The sequence below is a fragment of the Spodoptera frugiperda genome, chromosome 28 (assembly GCF_023101765.2).
Source record: "Spodoptera frugiperda isolate SF20-4 chromosome 28, AGI-APGP_CSIRO_Sfru_2.0, whole genome shotgun sequence".
NCBI lineage: Eukaryota > Metazoa > Arthropoda > Insecta > Lepidoptera > Noctuidae > Spodoptera > Spodoptera frugiperda.
Window position 1 is genome coordinate 10,331,753 of NC_064239.1, and position 16,590 is coordinate 10,348,342.

Genomic DNA, 16,590 nt, shown 5'->3' on the forward strand with positions numbered 1-16,590 from the left:
ACATTAAACCATACCCCATAAATGTCGCATCTAATAAAGTTGCAGCTTAGTAACGTAACACGTGTAATTCCTTTGTTAGTGGTGCGTCTGATGTTATTCGGCTACCTGGTCCGGCGTCGGCACCGCTCACCACCCTGTTTCATTCGTCAGTTCAAGTTCTTGGGGTGGTGCTAGAAAGCGAATCTCATCAGATGTCAGTAAACTTAGCGGTGGTCAGGCGCTCGTGACCACCATTGTACCTAACCTTAAAGTGATAGGAATGTACGCAATCTTGCTGAAAAGAAATAATGAATGAAACACCAAAGCATAATTTATAACAAATTTTATTCGTTGACGTTCATAATTCATATATCCCGTATCTATTTATTTAAAATTGGACAATAATTTGCGTTTTAATTATTTACAGACAATTTACATTAATTATTCTCCTTCCCAATTCGTCGCGATCTAATTAACTGTCAAGATAATTGTGTTATATTAAGCGAGGAGTATCTTACATAAATGGTTTGGCCTGTTTCAAATTTTGGGCGAAATTTTGTGTGACATTAATATTCAGGGCATTGTGTAATGGACGACACGTTTTCTTATTTAGTCATCGTTAGTGCTTTATGACTGGTATTCCGTACGACTTAAAGGTCATTCATTAGCTTTTATATCTTACAATTTTTTATCGTTGACAGGATTATGTCATCCTTATTGTCGCAGTATGCGTAGGTGGTGGGCCTACGCATATTTTTTTGATGTGAAATGTAGCAAAATGTACGCGTTGTTTTCAGTAAATCGTTTCAATAAATTATATGAATGCCTTCGTGAATACATTTCGTTCAAAATATTTTGTAAAATGTCTAGAACACATTTGAAATGTTCAGGTTAGGATACAGCTTAGAAGTGCCTTATAATGCCATGTCTAAAATAAGAAAGTTATATAAATTTGTTCGAAATTTTCATCATATATATAAATATTTATAGATAACCATTCTAAGCCGGATCCTCGCCTATGACTTTCAAAAGTGTGTAATATAGTCCTTGAGAACTTCATAAGCATCTGCGACCGCCATTAAAACACCATAGACTGCCGAGAAACCATCAAACCCTCACAAAACCCGCCATGTTTCTTATCTTTATGTAAAAACCTTCAAATCTTGAGGACTCAGAACATAACTGTTATTTTCCATTACAACTTGTCAATTAAATTCTCTAGAGCTAAAACCTTAGTTACAATTAGAAGGGTTTTACTGTCTGCTCGTAATAATTAATTTATTATATAATCTTACGTAACTGTTAATGAGTTTAAACAATACCTTTTCAAGATACATGAGTTTCAGCAACCCTTCATTATGTTAACATGACAGAACAGACAGACAACTGTACAGATTATAACTTTATTGTAGTACATTAAAGTATTTACAAAGCGATAGAGATATTTACAAAGAGATATTTAAACAGTTAAATTAATTTTAATATCTTAAAAAAAAATGTCGCTTGAAATATTTTTATACAAAACTGCTATGCGATGAGATGACTATTCTCAATGTTAAACGGCCTAAACAAAATCACTTAAACAAAGTAACTTGATGAAAACAAATAACGAGACATTAAAGACTGTGAGAGCCGAAAAGTTGTCTATTCACAAGACGTCGTGACTTTTTAACAAAGTTTTTTTAGGCACCGTAAAGTACACATTTCTCTTATCCCTTTTCCCTATTAAATCACGCTTGTTTTACTCTCAAGCAATAAAATTACGATACGAATTATTGACTCAGTTTACGGTTCATTAGCGATAACTTTTTACATTCAAGTGCCGAACTGTAGGTCGTTGAACGATGGTTTTCTTAGCACGTAGATTGTTAACAAACAACATAGGATGGAGGCTGTCTTATCTAGTGTTGATTTAGCACATCCTTGTTGCATCGCCGCTGGGTGCTCACCTGTGAACAGAGATTGGAATGAGTGATAATAGTAATAGTGAAAGCATTTTGCGTCAGATATCTTTTAAGTTTTTTTTTTTTTTGGTGGAACACTATCATAAGGGAGCTTTTCTACCAGAGATGTACTATGCTATGTTGCTGTAGATGCGTTTGGCTTCCACCAGTTATATTCACTGGTATATTTAGCACTGGTGGAAACGGACTCAGCTAATCTATGGATGTATGCTATAGATGGCTTCCCGACTATCGATACATCGCATATTCGAACTGTGCATCTTCCTTGCACAGCTTCTCAACGGCGGTGCATCTTCATAGCACATCTTACTCACACAGCTGCATAGCTTAGAATCAGTGAAAACGGTCACATAGTTTCACAGCTTAGTTATTGAGGTGCTCCCACATAGCAGTTATATAACGTTATACAACATTGTGTAACATTTATAATAGCATGTAACATACTCTACAACTACTGTTATAATTTGTTTAAACACAAATGTTAAGTCAGTCTCTAACGTTATACAACTGCTGTGTGGGAGCACCTTATGGTACTCGTACATCTTCGTATCATAGCTATATGTATAACACTTCTCTGGTGGAAAAGCATCAATAGTCGTTTATTTTTGTGGTTTTCTCACCAGATAGTACGTGAACCCTTGTGGCTGCTGAGGGGGCATTGTTAGGTCCACATGTGTAAACTCCGGCGTCGGACCCCGTAGCTCGCTGCACTAAAAGGCGGCTGGTACTCTTCAGACCTTTCTCAGTCACCAGTGATATCCCTCCTCGTGCAGAATCAAAGTTTATCACCTAGAAACATTGCTAATTAGTTACCAATTCATAAGCTTTAAAATAATGTAAAATTGTCTATATGTATATTGTGATAGTGTTTATTTTAGACTACACTGATTTAAAATTATGCAAATATGCCAATTACATTTTATGCTTTGTCATCATTACATTATCAACACAATATTTTAAATCAACACCTATTGTAAATACAGATTTGTTTTTCCTAATTATTATAAAATAATGTGATTGTAACCATTAGTTACATTTGCATTAAAATAATAATATTAATAAATGTGGCATTTTAACGAGTTGACATAATTATGGAATGAATTTGTTTGTTAAACAGTCCATTCATTACGCAATCACTTCGAAACCATGAAATCGATTGACTCGGGATTGAGTCCCCAATTCTGTACACATCGGAAATTTAATGCTCTTAATCCTGGCTGCCGGGGATTTGTCGACAAATTTGTTATTAGCTGAATTCGCAAAAGTTTTTCAATGAAATTTTTGTGGCCGAATTTGCTTTAGATTTTCGATATTTTTTTTTATTTAAAATGGTTCGGTACATGGAAATTATGTTGCGGAACGTGTTCAATAATGGTAATCACTAAGCCAATTTTCCTTTGTTCTATACTGTATATTAGGTAATTTGATTTCTGACAATGTGTATAAATTTTGTCACTGTGATCTATCAGATTATCTACCATGGCAGCAAATGCTTGGTGGCATGTTGGTCAGGTTCCACTAGACAATACTCAAATATAGTCAGTAGATTATTGCTCAAATTCCGATATTTCCAAATTTCCGCTTTCAAAATTGTTATAAAATTTTTTTATGGCATCGAACTTTCGATTATTATTGAAAAAGGTAGTTTTTTTTTTTTATGGGCACTTTAGTACTCTTTCTGATTTGACAATCAGAAAGGGTGCATGTAGGTATGTATATGTGAGGACCATTTTGGATTAAAGGATCCCTCAGTATATTAACTTTATAACTATATTAACTATTTGTGTTGCACATTGCAATGTTTCTGCATTGTTCTCACATACACACATGTACAATTATTAACTGGAAAAATGTATTGTTTAGTTAATTTGATCACTGACAATGATGTGTATAGATTCTACGAATTCTCTAATAATGGATTCGAATTAAACCTTTATTTTGTAACTGGATAACGACAGACCGCAGATAGCGTGCAGGCAGCGTGCACTATATTGTGGTGACAGTGGTTAGCGCGAGACCACACTAGTAACTGCGTAATTAGCTTCACGTGGCTTTCTGACTATTTAATACGTCATTTAATACCAATATTACAGAGTTTAATTAATATTTTTTATTAATTTAGATTATGTATATGATTTTCTCACACGACCGTATCGAGAAAACCTCTACTAGTTTCATACGCTGCTTATGAATAAAACTCCGGTCGTAGTGCGTAAGCAAGATTTGTCAATGAAGTACGTTATATATTATGTTATTACATTAAACTTTCAGTATTGGTTATTTAAAACATTCTTAAATTCAATTGTTAGTTAATTATGCAATGTCACGCCTTTTATCTCCGAAGGGGTGGGCAGAGGTGCACATTACGGCACGTAATCCAGCTATACAACATACATCCAGTTTTCACCATTTGTTTTATAAGTCCTATTTCATAGCGGGTGAGCCTATTGCCATATACTTGAACACAATTTCAGACTATAGAGTCCGAAATACTGTACTACAACTGAGAAATTTCCTAAAAACCGTAGTAATATTTTGCCCGACCCAGGAATCGAACCCGAGGCCCATTTTTCGGCAAGTGCACTTGCGACCACTTGACCAACCGGACAGTCAGTGATAGTAACTTAATGTAATGTAATAAATGAATGTTTAGTGTAAGTAATAATAATGGATATAAAAATAAAACATACATTTGAAATTACCTGTTCTCCGTGCGTCCAGGTGATGGAGCTCGGCGGCTCAGGAGTGTGACGCACGGTACAGGTCAGGTTGATGGTGGAGCCGGCTTGGATGAACAGCTCCGGTCCACTTGATATTACCGTTTCTGGTTCTAGAGGAAAGAGAAAAGAGATTTTTATATCACATTATCTATATAATTAATACGTGATGCAAAAACTATAGAAGGTTTTACGAAAATTGCGCGGACGTAGGAGCACAAAATTTGGTACACTTATAGTTTATGTGTAGGATAGTGGAGAACGCTAATATTTATCAAAAATAATGCTTATAAAGTACATTAAATCAATAAATAAAACATTACTACCATGCATAGTATCTGATCGTATTTGACAAAACGTCAAAATCGAGACACAAACACATATTGCGATGATATTCTCACGTCAGTTTTCCTGTTCAGGATGCGCCGGAATATATTAATTTGAATTTTACAAAACTAATAGCAAAGGTAGGGAGGCCTTTGCCCTGCAGTGGGACGATCATGGCTGAAATCTAAATCTAATTCTAAATAGCAATTCGTTAAATACAAATTATCCTTGAACGTATGTTAAGTGGTATTGTAAATTAAATAGTATATGGTCGAATTTCGACCACTAGGCGACCACTAGTTGAGATAAATGGTTCTTATTATAATATAACACACTACAATGACATTAAGTTTTATGTAGTTGAAAACAGTTACTTGAGTAACTGTTACTTGAGTAACTGTTTTCAACTAAGATTTCAGCAAAGATTGATTTCTGTAAATGTAATTTCGTCGTGGTGGCCCGTAGGCTTAAGACGCCCTCTGCTCAGTCCGCTCCTCATATATGAGAGCGCGGGTTCGAAACTTACCAACGGCAAGTACCAATGTCTCCAAGTTACACCGTTTTCTAACATTATTTAGACACCACTGACAAACGGTGAAGGAAAACATCGGGAGGAAACCTGGGCCTATAATTTCTAATTATAAGTCGGAAATTACCATCCTGAATTGAGCAAGCGAGGTGATTAATGCTCAAACCTTCTCCGTGTGAGAAGAGGCCTTTGGTCAGCAGTGGTCCCTTATAGGTTGTTGATGTGATGTGTTGAAAATAGTCTCCCATAAAATTAAATTTTAAAAACGTAATTTAAAAATGTTTGGTGTACGATCCTTTTACCTTATATTTGAGATTTTTAAAAGTTCCAATTAGAATATTGCTTTGAAGAAGATTATGAAGCATTTTTTGGACCTACATCTGGAATTTATTTCATATACATATATTATGTTTTATGAATTCATTACATACGTATATTTAATATTAAAAACTAATCTCTTAGATTCTCCTAAAAGATAGCCTTTCAAGCAAGACTATGATGTAATCAAATCAGATTTTACTAGACTTTATTGACTAAGCACTAATAACTAGAAATTAATATTGTCTTCGCAAATACCATTAGAAGAGAAGCCTTTTCTTTGTACTGAGAATAATGGAACCTACCGCCTCTTCTCAGTTATTAGCTATTTACTTTGATTGATATAAATGAAAGTTAACTATCTACTTTATGAAATATGACTTAAGTAAATAGAATTACGTCATATTTTGAAGTACCTTAGCCACATGTATGTATAAGCTGAAAGATGAACAAAGCGTACAGTCCCTGGCCATATTATTAGAAGCACTCACATTATGTAAGTTGGTAATTATTTTGATGTTTAAAGGCTTCTATCTAGATCTTATAAATTTCTGTAATAAATTGACTATTCTTGACAAAAAGATTTTTTCTGTAAAAATAAATATTACAATAAACCTCAATAAATATGTATTTAAGTACATATAACACTCATAATTATGTTTCAACGTAAAAGTAGTGAATATGCACAGAGTAAACTCATCTAAATGTGTACATTTAAAAAAAAACAAGAGTGCGTCTAATAATGTAGCCAGGGACTGTAAGTAACTCAAACCTTTTTGTTCTTTTTTTTTGAGATTGGAAAATCATCCAATGACTTCTCCCGCCTTAGTGTCAGACTCTTTCTGACTAAAAACCACCCCGTTCCTTCTCCTGCTTTGAGCCGGAGCCCCGGTAACCTTTAACGTTGTCCGCAACTCCGGATCGGGCAAGTAACTCAAACCTACCTACCTAATTCTAGCTTGTTTTCTAGGATGCCTTTGAAATACGAGGTAGAGTTTCTGTTTAAACACGTTAGCGATCGTACAAAACAGTTAGGTACAATAAAATTCCATAGAAAAATTAGGGCTTCACACAAAGATAAGCCTTTTGTTGTATACCATTATATTATATTTACATAACGACCCACACAAATTTGTATGTGAAAGGTTACACTTGAAACGTTCATTGTAACAAACACTAGGAATATACATAAAAAACGGACGAAAATCTGGAGAGACTCAACATAGTCGGCAATACAGAGGGCAAACGATCACGTGGCCGATCACCAACACGATGGAAAGATCAGATCAAGGAATCGTCTACCACCGTATTTCACCAACTCGTTCACGATGCCTTGGACAGAAACCGACGCGATGGAGACAAATAATTCGGTTCAAATGCTAATCCAATGATGACTACGATCCTCAGTCATGAGGGGCCGACTACAGAGAGAGAGAGAGGAATATACATATACATATTTTGCCAGTTATCATGGTAATACAGAGTAAGTATATTCCTAGACATTAGGCTCCATTTTCACAAAAAAATCTTCAAACAGCCGAAAATCCTAATAATACATTACCCGACCTAAATCCCAAATCTCTTGACATGTGAGGCAGCTAATGAAGAATGTGTAAAAGAATTTATACCAACCTACGATATTAAGGAAGACAGCGTGTCCTATAGGCGGCGTGGTGGATATCTGGCACTCGTACTGGCCGGAGTCGCGGCGCTGCGGGCTGCGGATGCGCAGCGCCCACTCCTCGGAGCGCGGCTTGTGCTGCGCCTCGAACCGCTGGTCCGACGTGTACGTGTAGCGGCCCACTGTTAGCAGGTGGATGTCGCGGTGGCGGACCCATGATACCTGTGTAATAAGAAACACGAAAAATAATATTTAATGCAGTATGCAATGCTCATCCAATGGATACTGATCCAATACAGCATTATCAATGAGGCAGTAAATATTATTCTTCAGCCACAGGATAACAAAACACTGCTAAAAAATTTGAAGAATGATGCATTTAATGTATTACTGCTGTGGACATTTTATAAATGCAAATTACTTTAGATTAGACAAACATAGGTACATAAAATAGAAACAGACCATCGACAACGACCACAGCAACAAATGATAAAGAAGCAATATCACCTTCCGTACTGAGGAATATGGCGCAAGAAGAAGTACATAATATTAAAAACAATTTCATTGACAAAACACAAATTCCGACCCTTAACCCAAAACCATAACAAACCCAAACAACTGAAAACCGATAACAAAATAAACACACTTTAACAATTTAAGGGGCATGAATATAAAAAAAAATCTTTTCATTCTTTATCTTTTATACCTTTTTCATTCCAACTCAAATGCTAGATGACACACATAGATACGATTGAAAGAGCATTCCTGAATCGAACACATACAATTTACGTGTAAACCAAACATTTTGTTCGTCTTCTGATAATGTAATGTTTGTGATAGCAAGAGAATAAAGGAAACATACATTATATAATTTCTTTGTTTGTTGGTCTGTTTGTAAGAGATAAAGCTTTTGTTTTAATTAAAATTAAAATATACAGACGCGAGCAGTAATGGAATAGCGTTTTAGGTAGCTTTTCCACCAGAGATGTGCTATGCTACGTTGTTGTGGATGCGTTTGGCTTCTACAATCATATTCATTGGTACACATAGCTTAGCACTGGTGGAAACTAACTCAGATAAGCTATGTTTTTTACATAGAAAGATGCGCGCTATGGATTGCTTCCTTACTATCGACACATCGCATACTCAACACTGCACATATTCCTCGCACAGCTACATAGCTTAGTATCAGTGGAAACGGTCACATAGTTTCACAACTTAGCTATTACATTTTCATAGCATTAGCTACATAGCACATATCTGGTAGCAAAGCACCGTTACGTTGGTTTTAAGTCTCATGCTGTTTCTGTCATTTTACTTTGTAGTGAACTAAGATTAAATATTATTTTCCCAAAAATAATTTCAATAATATTATTCCATAGTATTCCGATATGAATATTATCAATGGACGAGTACTTCTGTCTCCTGATTTCTGCATTTTTCATCCCATTTTTTTTCATTGTTATAGGTTTTTATTTAAAATGGAATGATTGAATGATACCTCTGAACTCTCAGAAAAAAATTGGCTGGTGATAAAAAAATCAGGCTGTATAATAATTTTTCTAGTGCTTAATATTTTCTAATTAAATTATTTTATTTGACTGTAAACATAATTATGAACACATATATCAAACCATAGACGACATAGTGTTTACCTATAAAACATTTAATTTGTTTTACTGTTATCACAAATCAGTAACTACAGAATAAAAATCACCAATGAAACTTTCTATTGGTAAGAATTATTTCCCAGCCAACCCCAAGAATTTAAGTGAAGAAACTGTTTCTGATTAGCATAACAAACCAGAATTTGCATCTTTAAACTTCACTATCAGTCAGCGTTTTTTGTTTGCTTTATTAAAACTTTCTTCATAAAACGTTCTGTTACTTTTAGAACATGCAAATTGCATTTTCATAGTGGACTCAAATAATCTTTTAATTTTATGAATACTGTCTCAGTAGTTGGTTAGTGAAGTAAATAAAAACTTTTAGGAAGAGAGATATAATTAATAGGTAAATATAATTTGTTTTGTAACCTGTGATTATCCTACTAATATTATAAATGCAAAAGTTTGTGAGTATGGATCTTTGTTACTCCTTTACGAAAAAACTACTGAAGGGATTGGAATGTAATTTGAAATAGGGTTAGATTATGGTCTGGTATAACACAATCGGGCGTGGCCGCTGGCAGAAGCTAATGTGACATATAAACAAAAGCGAATAAATCACAAAAAATCTAGAATAAATCCAACAATATGACCCACATACTTATAACAATGAGAGAATGGAAAGCGGTCTATTTCTGAGAATACTCGAGCCACATCTAGTACGTCGTAAACTAGCCTCCTCCAATATCGGATTCGGTCCGGAGACATCGTTATACAAAAAGTTACCGAAGGGACAGAATAATGTTGAAACATAAATAAACGAACTTAGCATTTCAAAGGATGTCCGTAATAAAGGCCCGGCCTTTATAACTGACGCTGTTTTCACTGTCTTCAAAGACAAAATTATTAATGGTGGTATTGATTTCGAAGGTTTAAACGACAAATTGATACCTGTTTGCTAATGGACGGAACTGGAACCGAACTATTTCACGGCTTTGTGAGGAGCTGTGAGTAATGGCGATACTTTAGATGGTTGAAATGTCACTGAATGAGACTGAAACCGGAGGTATTAAATGTGAGTTATATTTAGATCCTTGGCCCAAAGTGATTGGGTTTTCGTTATGTATACAATGAATTATACAAATATATAAAATATACAACAAGAAATCGGTAATAATCATCTTTGTTATTTTTCATTTTTGGTTAATTCTAAGACATTTTCCTTAGCATGTACGTTAAAAAAACGATAGCACTTTGTATACTTTCCGCATACAAAGTGCCCCATTAAAGAACACTCAAAGTACTTAAAAAGAAACAATGTATATATCAATCTTCGACACCACTTCGTTCTATAGCTCATCCCGGCGTGAGTTAAACGACAGCTTCTATTAAAAAGTTTCTAGTGTCAACCTGTCCTACTTTATATCTTGCTATAAAAATATTTTAATGTTGTTTACAAACAGCTATTTTGTAAGTGTAACGTTGAGACACTTAATGGTCGGCGAAGAAAACCGAGACGGTTTCAGCGTTCAGCAATAAAGAAAAAATATCGCTCCAATTTTCCCTTTAGATTTTTTTAAAGAATTCTTTGTAATGGATCAGTCTTAAGCACTTTACTGGGTTGGACTTATCAATAGAGATGAAGTGCGTACTTGTAAAGCAAAGAGGTCGATACCTGTAAATATAAAACTGCCTGACCCTAACGCTTAAGTATTTTATCCATTCAATATAGGATCCGGCGATCTAGATCTGTTGGTTGGGAGTATATTCATCTCTGGTCCATTTTTATAAGTAGAGGTATTCGTTTTTTGGGCGTTATGATAAATCTGATCTTTATAAAATGTTATTTTCTTAATGCCGTACTCAATCATTTAATAGTCAGGCACTTAACTCAGCAACAGTTTTCGAAACAATTTTTTTACCAAGAAATAGTTTAACTAATCATTAAATGTCTCTGAGTGAGTCACTTAATGTTGATTCTTTTGTCTGGTCATTTGAAAAACCCCTAACACATATATTGCTATATAAATGAAAACAGAGTGCATAAAGAATTTTATATTCTCTTTTTGGGATTAACGATAGAGATATAAAAAGTGAATTTAAAAATTGACGATGTGTAGAATATACGTTGGGATGAATTTGCAAACCAGCAGATTTTAAGCTGAACTGGAACAAAAATGGGTATAAAAGGCCAGATCATGGAATATAAAAGAATTTTTAGGATGATAAATCGTGAGACGTTGAAGTAGTTTCTTTTTTCATTTAACGGGAAATGTTTCGAGAGTCCAGAGCCGTTTTTTGGTGAAAAATTCTACGAATTTGGCTTTCAACATGTAAAATTTCTGTAGATATTAATGAAGCATGTCGGATGAAACAGCTTAGGATTTTTTACGAAATTCTTAGTAGCGAACTGGCAGAGGTACAAAATCACGGCAGGTAAATGGAAATGGATTTTCCTTTAGTAATAAAGCTGTGAAAGCCAGCGACCTTTAATGTCATGCATCTGAAAGTAGTTGTTGACAATAACAGACGTGTCAACGCGGATATTTTAATAAAACGTTTTATTTTATTCAAATAATAGTAAAACTTTACTTAATTTTTCGTATAAAAGATATGTCTTTAGAAGATAATGATTATGCTATCTTTGTTAGAAAGGATGACATCCATGTATTATGTATTTAACAAGTGTGTGTAAGTAATTCAGACTTATTATAAAAAATAAAATGTATGAAAATGACACGGACCAAGAGTCCGTGGAGAAAGAATATAAATGGAATTTAAAAAAAACATGTGCATTTTGTATATCCCTGGAGAAAGACAGCATGCATTTCCTAACAGTGAGATAAAGAGAAACTGTAGATGTATATTTATATAGGTTAGTCTTTAAATTAGAGTCACAATTTGATACGAAAATTACATTATACAAAGTCTGCTATATAAACCTAAACAAATATAATTTTGAACGATTATTATAATAATAATATTGTATGACTTCGAATTCAATTGTTACTAGAGGGCAACGCAGACGAATTTAATATGACATGTAATACTTATTTGTTTTCAAGTATGTATATATATTCGTATTGTAGTTTATAACAAGCTCGCCCACATAACCATTATAATATCTATCTCAAAATGTTACGCAATAATATGACTTCTGAATGTAAATAAAGGACTATAATTGCATGCCATCAAACTTATTAGCTTTATCCTATCACTCGCTACTCCCACGCGGTTTCACCCGCTCTGCTCAGCTCTTATTCATCTCAGCGTAATATTTTATAGCCTATAGCCTTCCTTGATAAATGCGCTACCCCGCACAAAAACAATTATTCAAATCGAATCAGTAATTCTGGAGATTAGCGCATTCACTTATCAGCTTTATGTTTTTAGTATAGGTAATAGATTTAAACCACTTACCGTTCTATTCTGCAGGTTTTTTACTCTGCAGAGTAATCGAACTGGATGTCCGACCAGTCCAGTTATATTTCTAGGTGTACTAGGGTCAAAGTAGGGTGCGTCAGGAGATCCTTGCCATTCTTGAAGGAATTCTGCCCTGAAGTGACGTGAGGAGACGTCCATTGTTGAGTGGTCTTGAGGTGACTCGGTGCCGGAATCAGCTATAAGAAAAAAGACAATACTATAGGTAGTGCTAGCAATAAGATTTTTTTTTTGGTATAGGGGGCAAATAAGCAGAATGGTCACCTAATGGTAAGCGATCAACGCCGCCCATGCACACCCACAACACAATAGGAGCCACAGGTGCGTTGATTTAAAAAAAAGTACGTTCATTTCTTGAAGGTAGGAAAAGCTAGTTATATAGGTACGTCATAGTTAAATATTGTTATGAATATAACTAAATGTAATATACATATGTAACGACGGCTAGTGACGTTTTACTTGTACTGTGTTTAAGAACAAATAAATATATTTTGTCTGTGCCAACTATTCTGCCGTATCATTATAAGCATTAATAAATTATACCAGTATTACGAGTGACTACACAAAGTATGTTAGAATCCACCCACTCAGCAATGTGTTATCTCTACTCTACCCCTTTGGGGATAAAAAGGCGTGACGTTTTGTGTGTACTAGGTACTTTTTGCGTAGTTGGATGGTACATAACTTTTATTTTATGTTTAAATATACACACACTCATAAATAGATGTACACAGGCTATTCAAAGCTTCGCTTGCACACCAAACCGCCATTTGATTCTTCAACATAAGAGGCTATTCGCCATCATAAGTGCTGCAAAGCCCTCATAACGTTGGAAAACGTATTACAGTTAAATAAACCGTGAAATAATCTATAAAGTTTGTTCCAATTCAATTTACGTTTATTTTTAATAAAATGTTTATTAAAATAAACGTCAATGGAATTGGAACTTTATAGATTATTTCACTTATTATTAAATAAACGCAGTGTACTTAACGCACTGAATTATTAATTAAGTTTCCATTTGATCTGACAAAAGGATACCAATCGTAATGACAATTAAATAATTTAATGCACTCACGAAGCGTTTTCGAAATGAATCGTTCGGAAGATTTTTTTATATTTTATTTCAAATTGCTCCATGAGTTCAAATCTGATCAAAACGTATAAAGTAATTGGATTTGTGTTTTCCACACATTTGTAATAAATAAACTTTGTTGTAGTGAGCGGTGAGCTAAAGTATTAACAATGTTTAATGTAAATACAGATACCTAATCGAAATAGAAATGGATAGTATTTGTCTGTTTTAATTTTTAGACGACCTGCCTCTGATACAAATGTCATTCAAAACACTAGTCAAATAAAAGAAAAGATTAATTAATTATGAGATTGGCATCGATATTTAACTAAATATATGAAAACCTATGTCAATATACATTGACTTTTCTATTGGAGTGGACTAGAGTTAAAATGCCATTTATCTAAGAGGACTGCCTTGAAGTGTTATCTCCTTTCTGTTAATCCTTTATAAAGGTATAAAATAAAGATAATAATTGAAAATATTTCCATTTCCCTCAACTTTTCAAGGAACCACTTATTTTTGTACGGATTTGTGTGCTCTCACAGGCTTTGGACTACGTAAGTGGCTTAAAATGTTAGCAGATTGTTTTCAGCTGAATTCAATTGCAAGTTAAAGCTGTTCTGGGAAGGCTATTCAACTGGCTATATTTTGTAAAGGACTAAAGCGAGTAATATTATATGAGATACCTTTTTTTGAGGGGAGAAAATCATCCAATGACTTCTCTCGTCTTAGGCGAGGCGAGAGGGAGTGTAAGACTCTTACTGACTAAAAACCACTAGGCAGTCTGCAGCTCCGATATGAGATATCTAGGTTTAAAATACACTCACGTGCTGCTGGTAGATGCTAAGTATCTTTACTTTGTAATTTAAAAGCATGTATTAAGTTCGACATCGACTTTACCATGCACGTAATAGCGATTAAAATCGATTGCTTTTAAGTTTCCTCTCATTTTGCTCCCTTTGTGTGAGAGGATTGCGGATCACGAGATCTCGGAGTTTGTCTGACCATAAGTGCTCTTAATACCTTTAGAAATTAGGAGAAGTTGGCGGTTTTCCTTTATGTTTAAAATACACTCACGTGGTGCTGGTAGATAAGTACTAAGTATCTTTACTTTGTAATTTAAAAGCATGTATTAAGTTCGACATCGACTTTACCATGCACGTAATAGCGATTAAAATCGATTGCTTTTAAGTTTCCTCTCATTTTGCTCCCTTTGTGTAGAGGATTGCGGATCACGAGCTATTTATTACAATTAACTCATGTAGCGTAAGATTTCATGGTACATTGACAATTAAAAAAAATATATAAATTAAAACATTCTACTATGATTAACAATCAAATAAGTTAATAATGTTTATATTTCATAAGACATCTACAATGTTATAAGAAAAATGTAGAATTTTGTTTTAATTAAATACGTAGATACTTATATATTCTTATTTGAAGATAATTTATAAACCTTTTTTATTTTTTAAGGTGGCAAAATCATCCAATCCAATCCAATGACCTCTCTCGCCTTAGATGAGGCGAGATTGAGTGTCAGACTCTTACTGACTAAAAACTACCCTGTTCCTAGTCCTGCTTTTCGAGCTGGAGCCCCGGTAAACCCGCTAGGTAGTCCGCAGATCCGGATCAGGCATCAGCCATACTAGACACCATCTGAGGTATTCTGATGGCTCTTTGAGGTGCGCGCGGAACGCGATGCGCGGAATGCACGGGTCTAGTTCTGTTCGGGCGGAAGCTACCCTTGCTCGCCGTCTACAGACCCGTACTTACGGAGGCCAGAGTATTTTGCGCGAACCCCGACGCCCGGAGTATCTCTCGCGAAGGCTGGGAGGTGAGGAGGTTCGTTCCCTCACGTGCCCCGCCTCCTTCTTTGCTAGCATGACTGCTTCGCAGAAGGAGGAGACGTCATCCCAGTCTCGCTCGCTCCTCCAGAGACACTCCGGGCGTCGGGAATCGCGCGACGATCTCCAGCCACCGTTCACTATCACCTGTTTTTTCAGAACATTTTCCATAGTAACGTTTATTTTTTTTTACACTATCGAAAAGTAGAGATTTCAACGAACAAAAAGCCCACCGAACTTTATAAAAAATCTGATATTTTGACGCGTGAATTTTCGATTGAAAATTAGGATAATTTTTCGGTATTTAATCAATAAATAATTGGTAAAAAAATTAATTTTTCAATTCCAAAAAAATACAATGTATTTGGTACATATAAAGGCACGTTTTCACAAAATTTCGTTAAAAAATAAATATTTTTGTCGAAGATAACAATAAAAAACCGAAATCGTAGTTTTTTTAATTTTTCACAAAATTTTGAGGTAATACAAAAAAGTGTAAATACAAAAGTTGTAGATCTTTTTATTACCTACAACTTTGCCGTTGAACTTTTTTTTATAGGACTTGTAGTTTCGCCGAAAATTGCGATAAACCGATTTTTCCTCTTAAAACCTCCCTCCCCCCCACTTCCCGAACTCGGATGGAGTGGAATTTTTATTTTTTTCCATTTTTAGCATATTCTCTTCCATTTCCAATAGGTTTCATTCTACTATAAATTTCTTTTGTTTCAAAACCTATCTGCACTGGCCTAAATGGTGTAATATTGAATTAGAATCGAACAGTATAATGGACAGCTGGAAAAAAATATATGTCAATGGCTCAAAAATGCTCGGAAGAAATATATGTATAACATGACAGGACGTATCAATGGTTGTTGCTCTTATACTCAAAGGCATATGTACTTTAAACGTAAATTAAACTCAAACTAAGCGTATGAACATGTTTGATGCCGCCAGTAAGAACACGTATGTAAGAGCGATGTATCGATAGTACGGAAGTCATCCACGCATCTTTCCATAAAAAACCTAGCTTAGCTGAATCCGTTTCCACCAGTGTTATGCTATGTGTACCAATGAATATGAGCCAAACGTACGTAACGTAGTATACTTATATATCATAGCACATCTCTGGTGAAAAATCACCCTTCTCTTCCTCGACTTTAAA

General features: G+C 34.8%; 1 protein-coding gene across 2 annotated transcripts in view; it reads right to left on the reverse strand.

The window, feature by feature from the left end:
• Nucleotides 1-307: 307 nt before the first annotated feature.
• Nucleotides 308-16,590, reverse strand: part of LOC118265521 (hemicentin-1) — a 57,272-nt gene continuing 40,989 nt past the window's right edge. Inside the window, exons 3-7 of one of the 2 annotated variants that reach the window (XM_050705910.1) lie at nt 12,483-12,682; nt 7,467-7,677; nt 4,646-4,773; nt 2,564-2,732; nt 308-1,928 (exon numbers count right to left, since the gene is read on the reverse strand). In XM_050705910.1, coding sequence (XP_050561867.1) covers nt 1,795-1,928; nt 2,564-2,732; nt 4,646-4,773; nt 7,467-7,677; nt 12,483-12,682 — 842 coding nt within the window. In that variant the 3' untranslated portion in view covers nt 308-1,794. Of the gene's footprint in view, nt 1,929-2,563; nt 2,733-4,633; nt 4,774-7,466; nt 7,678-12,482; nt 12,683-16,590 lie in introns of both variants that reach the window. The other variant, XM_035578436.2, reaches the window with a different exon arrangement.